Here is a 7,816-nt window from a genome sequence, read left to right as displayed (position 1 = left end):
TTCATAGTTGTAGTTTGTAAATAGTTTTGGTGTAGGATGTTTGCATAAAAAGTTTAAATTTTATAGTATATTTTGGGATGACGATAAGGTTTTACTTTTTCATATAGTTAATAATTGTTTTATCATATTCTCATTGTGATGACTCTTTCATATAGTATTAATACTATATTTTGGAATATTACATATTTAATATTTTTACTCTTTTATAACATTATTTAATTGTTATTTGACATTCTAATATGATATTTATGTAATTATAATTTATTTATTGATATTTAATATTAAAAAATTATATCATTTTAATATTGAATTTATGATAATATCATTTTTATTTTATTACCAGAGGTGTACTCTTTTATAAAAATAAATTATGAAATTATTACATAAAAAAAGGAATAGTATATATGAAAATAAAATAAAATTTTGATAACATTTGAATACTACATTTTAAATAAGAATGAATTTTTTTATTAATGGAAATCTAGAATGTTTTGTAATCCATGTAAGGAAGTGGTCCTATTTTTTCAAAACAAATTAAATTAGCTTGAGCACTGAATGCCCTGGGAATAGTTTCGCTCATGCATAGATTTTATATTGCTTTTCATGATATCCCCAAATGTATCTTGGCACAACATTCTCGACTACTTTAAAAAGAAATGTTGACTTTAAATAACAAGTCTCTACCTTCTTTTAACTTTAAATAACAAATTCGCCATAATTTAATATCAATCTTTCCTTTAAATACTTTTTTGAATGATAAAATGATGTAAATAGTCTTCGTAAGTGTTGAAATTTTATTTTCAAACTAGTCTGTAATGATTTAATAAAATACAATCCAACAGCTAAATCGATAAATAATTAAATCTTTAAAAATTAATTTGTATAAAGTTTTCTCAATGAGGGAAGCTTCTTGCTTGCTTGGTTCTGTTTCTTAAATGGAAAAAGATATTTTGTGATGCACCATCCAACTCAATTTTTCCTCTGCTTCACTCTACCCAGTCTAGTTATTCGTGTTTCGCGACCACAGAGAAAAGACTGAAAGAAGTTGAATTCAAAGTTCTGGTCTTTTCTATACAAAAACACTCTTGTTTGCATCTTTGTTATTTGTGTGTTCAACCTTTTGTTATGCTTACTTAGGGAGTTTTACTTGTATAAACATGATGATTCAGAGGAGTTCGCCACACTTTCTGATTTGACCTTGAAAATACATCAGAACGCCCATGTTTGTTCAGAATTTTGTGCTGCTTGTGTTTACTTCTTCTTGTCTTTTTATTGCCTTGTTTCTGACGTAGGTTCGACTATTACGGCTTTATTTCTATGTTATATTGGATGTTCTGTTAGCAATATGGCCAAGCTTGCCCCTCTTGAAGACCCTCTTTTGGATACTGACTCTACTTCAATCAACAATCCTGATCCTATTAAGACCAGAGGAAATGAAAATTTGACCCGATATTCAAATGCTGGATTTTTCAGTATTCTTTCTTTCTCATGGATCACTCCATTAATAACACTGGGAAATGACAGGACTTTAAACCATGAAGACCTCCCACTTCTTGCTACTGCTGACAGTGCCTATGGGGTTTATCCAACTTTTAGAAGAAAACTCGAGTCAGAGTGTGGTAGTGTTAAAAATGTGACCACACTTAAGCTGGTGAAGGTATTATTCTTGTCGACATGGCAAGGGATCTTTTTATCAGGTTTATTTGCATTCCTCTATGCCTGTGCTTCTTACGTTGGACCCTTTCTTATTGACATCCTTGTTCGATACCTCAATGGAGAATACATGTTTAAAAATGAAGGCTATGTTTTGGCTGCGACTTTTGTTGCTGCAAAGCTTGTGGAGTGTCTTTCACAGAGGCACTGGATGTTTAGGTTTCAGCAGGTTGGGGTTAGAATGCAATCCATGTTGGTGGAAATGATCTATGCTAAAGGTTTGACTCTTTCGTGTCAATCAAAGGAGCTTCGTAGTACTGGGGAAATCATCAACTTAATAACTGTCGATGCTGAAAGAATTGGCGAATTCTGTTGGTACATGCATGATCCATGGATGTGTGTTTTGCAGCTTGCTTTGGCCCTGTTAATTCTCTATAGAAGTATGGGTGTTGCTTCGTTAGCTGCTCTTGCTGCCACTGTAATTGTGATGTTGGTAAACCATCCTGTTGCATCATTGCAAGAAAAGTTCCAAGGCAAGATAATGGAATTCAAAGATAAAAGAATGAAGGCTACGTCTGAGATACTTAAGAATATGAGGATTCTAAAACTGCAAGCATGGGAGATGAAGTTCTTATCAAAGATTATTCAGATTAGAAAGAGTGAAGAGACATGGCTAAGGAAATTTCTTGCTGGCACAGCAACTATTCGATTCTTCTTCCACAACGCCCCAACTTTTATTGCAGTTGTTACGTTTGGTGCTTGTGTTCTTGTGGGGATACCACTTGAATCAGGGAAGGTCTTGTCTGCACTTGCAACATTCAGAATTCTTCAAATGCCCATCTACAGTCTTCCTGACACAATTTCTATGATTGCACAAACTAAAGTTTCTCTGGATAGGATTGCATCATTTCTTAGACTAGATGAGTTGCAGACTGATATAGTACAGAAGCTTCCGTGGGGTAGTTCTGACAAGGCAATTGAATTAGTGGATGGAAACTTCTCATGGGATTTATGTTCTCCTAATGCAACATTGAAAAACATAAATCTCAATGTTTATCATGGTATGAGAGTAGCTGTATGTGGTACTGTTGGATCAGGCAAGTCTAGTTTACTTTCTTGTATTATAGGGGAAGTACCAAAGATATCTGGGACATTGAAAATATGTGGAACAAAGGCTTATGTTTCTCAATCGCCATGGATACAGAGTGGAAAGATAGAAGACAACATACTATTTGGTAAAGAGATGGACATTGAAAAGTATGAGAAGGTGCTAGAAGCATGTTCCTTGACAAAAGACCTTGAGGTTCTACCATTCGGTGATCACACCATTATTGGGGAGAAAGGAATCAATTTGAGTGGTGGTCAGAAGCAAAGAGTGCAAATAGCTCGTGCTCTATATCAAGATGCTGATATATATCTTTTTGATGATCCCTTCAGTGCCGTTGATGCTCATACAGGATCCCATCTCTTTAAGGTTTTATATTTTTCTAAACTAATATTTTCTGTGTAATCTAGTTTTTTTTTCTTGGTAATGTAATTTTAAACTTCCAAATACTCGTTACAGTCGTTCAATGTTTTTTAACACTTTACATCTATTCAGTTCCTTACATACGTGTTTCAAATAGTCTGAGTTTAGAGTTCTCCAAATGTGAGTATAAAAATTCGCAGTGGAGTTTTCTGTATCTAATCTCTGCAATGTCGAGCAGCATGTGAGTTCATGGCTACAGCAACATATGTCAAACATAATTTGGCTTGATTTTTCATTTACACTACACTGTTTCAGGAATGCTTGCTTGGCCTTTTAAAATCAAAAACTGTGATATACGTAACACATCAAGTAGAGTTCTTACCTGATGCTGATCTAATATTGGTGAGTGATTGAATCATACATATTCAAGAATTGAAACATCTGCATTTGGTCAATTGACTATTTTCTCAGAATTTTTGTCTTGGTCACAACTTTATCTAGGTCATGAGAGAAGGAAGGATAACTCAATCAGGAAAATACAATGACATTCTCAAGACAGGCACAGATTTTATGGAACTTGTAGGTGCACACAGAGCAGCTTTGTCTTCAATTAAGTCTTTAGAGAGAAGACCAACATTTAAAGCATCAAGTACCACCGATGAGAAAACAAATTCGTTAAGTGATTTTGAACTTGAGCAAAATGTGGAAGACATACGTGTTGAAAATGAAAAGCCAAACGGCACAGTTGAGCCCAAAGGACAACTCGTTCAAGAAGAAGAACGAGAAAAGGGTAGAGTTGGGTTTAAAGTGTACTGGAAATACATCACAACAGCTTATGGAGGAGCTCTTGTGCCCTTCATATTACTTTCGCAGATACTCACTGTGGGTTTTCAGATTGCAAGCAATTATTGGATGACTGTAGCAACTCCTGTTACAGCAACAGCAGAAACTGATATTGGAAGCTTTACACTCATGGTTGTCTATGTCGCTTTGGCAATTGGAAGTTCCATTTTCACCTTTGCCAGATCATTTCTTGCTGTGATAGCTGGATACAAGACAGCCACTGTACTCTTCAATAAAATGCATTTGTGTATTTTTCGAGCACCAATTTCATTTTTTGATTCCACCCCAAGTGGTCGAATACTCAACAGAGTATGTCAGTTTGTGTTGATATTCTTCATTCGCTTAATTTGAAGAGACTTTTTTAGCTGATGTAAATGGCTGATTGCATTGTTTTCGAAAGTTAGACTTCCTTTGATTTTCCTTTTCAAATTACCATATTGAATGTAATCGTTGACTAAATCAAAGTTTTTCTATTTGTTGCAGGCTTCAATAGACCAAAGCTCGCTAGATATGTATATTGCAAACATATTATGGGCAATTACCCTCAATCTGGTTCAACTATTGGGAAATGTTATTGTGATGTCTCAAGCTGCATGGCAGGTGTTCATAGTATTGATACCTGTCATGGCAGCTAGCATATGGTACCAGGTAGTTTTGGATAATATCCAACCTTTATAATTTGAAGACACTTAACTCCAGCTGTCAGAAAAGTTTTCCTTCTAATTGATTTAGTATTTGAAATGCACTTAATTTTTCACATTTCTAAGAAGTTAAGGGAAGAAAAATATGAATCTGATTGATATCATTGTGCAAAGATTACCAGTGTAAATGCTAACAAAGAGATTCGATGAATGTAGCGGTACTATTCTGCATCTGCAAGAGAATTGGCACGATTGGTTGGTACATGCCAAGCTCCGGTTATACAACATTTTTCTGAAACAATTTCTGGATCAACAACCATAAGAAGTTTTGAACAAGAATCAAGATTTAATGACATAAACATGAAGTTGATAGACAGATATTCCCAACCCAAACTTTACAGCGCTACTGCAATTGAATGGCTAAATTTCCGATTGGATATTTTATCCACTGTCATATTTGCCTTCTGTTTGGTATTCTTGGTATCTTTCCCAAATTCAATGACTGCTCCTGGTGAGTACTTCAAAGGACATAAATTCTCTGAATATGTTACTCTTTTATGACACTAAGCAAACCACTTCATTCATCTTTCATTCCAATTTTGTTTTTTCCAAGGCATTGCGGGATTGGCTGTGACCTATGGACTTAATCTAAATACTGTGCAAACTAAAGTAATCTGGTTTCTTTGCGACTTGGAGAACAAAATTATATCAGTTGAGAGAATACTCCAGTACACATCCCTCCCAAGTGAAGCTCCTCTTGTGAGTAAAGATAACCAACCGGATTGTTCTTGGCCATCATTTGGAGAGGTTCATATCTGGAATTTGCAGGTACATTTCAAAGATTATTCATTTGTTATATTCTGAATTGAAGGCTTCGGTAACATTTTCTTGGTTAAAGCCAATTCCGGTTTTTGTATGGAATATACCCTTATTGAGAATGTCTGTGATGCAGGTTCGATATGCTCCTCATTTGCCTATTGTTTTACGAGGTCTTACTTGCACTTTTACTGCTGGATCAAAAACTGGTATTGTGGGAAGAACAGGAAGTGGAAAATCAACTCTTGTGCAAACACTTCTCCGCCTTATTGAACCTATGGATGGAAAAATATTAATAGATAACATTAACATATCTTTGATTGGAATTCATGATTTGCGGTCTAGAGTCAGCATTATTCCTCAAGATCCAACGATGTTTGAAGGGACTATAAGAACCAACCTGGATCCACTGGAAGAGTACACAGATGAACAGATTTGGGAGGTAATTTGGTTTTGTTTGAAACTATGAGAAACTTGTCTATTTAGTGCAGGTGATACATGTTAAATTCTAATAAGAATCATTCCAGGCTCTAGATATGTGCCAACTTGGAGATGATGTAAGGAAAAAAGAAGGGAAGCTGGACTCCATAGGTTTGACTTCTCAAAACTTTGAATATTGATTTAGCATGTTTCAATTATATGTCTAAATGTAGTAAGGAAGTGTTACTTATCGCTATGAGTTTTTGCAGTGACTGAGAATGGAGAAAATTGGAGTATGGGTCAAAGGCAGTTGGTCTGCCTAGGCCGTGTTCTACTGAAGAAAAGCAAGATCTTGGTGCTTGATGAAGCTACTGCATCTGTTGACACAGCCACAGATAATATTATTCAGCAAACAGTTAAGCAACATTTTTCAGAATGCACAGTCATTACCATTGCTCATAGGATAACTTCTATCATCGACAGTGACATGGTTCTATTCTTAAATCAAGGTGTGCATCACTTTGTGTCTTTCCTCATGCTAATTTAGTCTTTATCCAAGGAATAATCACTTTTGCCGTGAAATGCAGCATCATTTAGCTTCCTTCTTGATTTGTCAATATTTTTCCTTTTCTTCTCATGATAAATGTGAATATGATTTCTCTTCATATTGATCCTGCAGGGTTGATAGAAGAATATGATTCGCCTAAGAAACTTCTTAAGGACAAATCTTCATCTCTAGCGCAACTAGTTGCAGAATACACTAGGAGGTCAAACTCTGGTTTTGGAAATTAAATTGAAATTAGCCACCAACCAGATATGTTCTTCATGACGATAAAAATTTTATGGTGTCTGGTCACCGTTACATTTCATCTAGTGTATCCTACCTTACTGGACTTAGGTCAAGGTTTCAGTTGTTACACTTCCTATTACTCTAAGACTAGTATGAGACTCACCCTATAAATAATATTAATTTTGCTCACAGATAATTTATGCTTATTTTGTGAACTGTTATGCAGTTTATTGTTCAAGCTTTTTGCTAATTAAGAGTTCATTGGGTTTTCAAATCGACGATTACTATACCAAACAGAACAGCAGAGCCACGCATTCAAGGCATTACACAAAACTAACATTCAAATCAGTCACTAAGAAAACAAGTAGATGATTTACAGAAACAAGTGTCGTTAAACATGAAAAATAAAATGTTATTTTACCCCCCTACGGTCAGAAATAGTAAAGGTCACTGCATTTTCATAATGATGAATCCGTCCCCCAAATTTTAGTGAATTATTATCTCCTTTCTAAAATTTCATCACAGTTATTTAAACTTAAAAGTGGCTAAATCCAGTCTGAAGTCTGAAGATCATATTGATCTATAAGAAAGTTCAGAGACATGACATTTTTTTTGGTATCATTAGCCTAAAACACTTCTATAAAGAATAATGGATTATCCAAACGTTCTATACTCCATATAGGGAATAAAAAACAATTTTTTTTCATGAACAATCGAATGAAAAATAAACAACATTACCTGGCGCTTAGTTAACTTTTTTGATGGCGTTGCTCTTTTCTGCTTCTTAAATCTCACACATTAAGCATACACACAACCGCACTAAAGAGAATGGAAGAGAAAGAAGCAATGAGAAAATACTACCGATTCTTACAAGTTCGAATTTGAACCCCAATTTATTGGCTTTTTTTTTATGAAATTATGATTTGGGGATTTGATCACACGAAAAACCGAGGAAAGCGTGACTATACTTCTTCCAAACAAGCCTTCATTGGGTAACTTTCACATCGTTCTTAAATGCTGAAACTCCTTTCTTAAGTGTATTAACTTTTTTTCAATAAATATAAATTAATAAAATTATAATTATAAATGAAACTAATGATATAGATTAAGAAAAACTTGATTTTTTTCATTTATGTATAATGACATTTTTCTTTTGTTTTCTGAATTTTGAAATGAATGAAGGCT

General features: G+C 34.5%; 1 protein-coding gene and 1 long non-coding RNA gene across 3 annotated transcripts; one reads left to right on the top strand and one right to left on the bottom strand.

Annotated features, from left to right (window-relative positions):
* Positions 1 to 912: 912 nt before the first annotated feature.
* On the top strand, positions 913 to 6,837 carry LOC108343515 (ABC transporter C family member 3). 2 transcript variants are annotated; one of them, XM_017581842.2, is made up of 11 exons: positions 913 to 1,056; positions 1,293 to 3,127; positions 3,437 to 3,523; positions 3,623 to 4,273; positions 4,448 to 4,612; positions 4,822 to 5,116; positions 5,219 to 5,433; positions 5,558 to 5,863; positions 5,949 to 6,012; positions 6,111 to 6,350; positions 6,521 to 6,837. In XM_017581842.2, the coding sequence occupies exons 2-11, from the start codon at positions 1,346 to 1,348 to the stop codon at positions 6,631 to 6,633; spliced, it is 3,918 nt and encodes a 1,305-aa protein (XP_017437331.2). In that variant the 5' UTR covers positions 913 to 1,056; positions 1,293 to 1,345; the 3' UTR covers positions 6,634 to 6,837. The 2 variants fall into 2 exon arrangements, with proteins under 2 accessions (XP_017437331.2, XP_052734710.1); XM_052878750.1 differs by having other exon boundaries at positions 913 to 3,127.
* Positions 5,596 to 7,593, bottom strand: LOC128197340 (uncharacterized). The gene is made up of 2 exons (XR_008249762.1): positions 7,370 to 7,593; positions 5,596 to 6,514 (listed from the first exon to the last, which is right to left on the bottom strand). It is a non-coding gene; the product is annotated as an uncharacterized LOC128197340 (long non-coding RNA).
* Between the last annotated feature and the right edge of the window lie 223 nt (positions 7,594 to 7,816).

This window comes from Vigna angularis, chromosome 6, assembly GCF_016808095.1.
Source record: "Vigna angularis cultivar LongXiaoDou No.4 chromosome 6, ASM1680809v1, whole genome shotgun sequence".
NCBI lineage: Eukaryota > Viridiplantae > Streptophyta > Magnoliopsida > Fabales > Fabaceae > Vigna > Vigna angularis.
This window is presented reverse-complemented; position numbering and strand designations above follow the sequence as displayed.

Coding starts and splice junctions, on each gene's coding strand:
- LOC108343515 (XM_017581842.2), top strand. CDS start 1,346: ATGGCCAAGCTTGCCCCTCTTGAAGACCCTCTTTTGGATACTGACTCT. Junction 4,613..4,821: donor CAGCTAGCATATGGTACCAG/GTAGTTTTGGAT, acceptor CGATGAATGTAG/CGGTACTATTCTGCATCTGC. Junction 5,434..5,557: donor TTCATATCTGGAATTTGCAG/GTACATTTCAAA, acceptor TCTGTGATGCAG/GTTCGATATGCTCCTCATTT.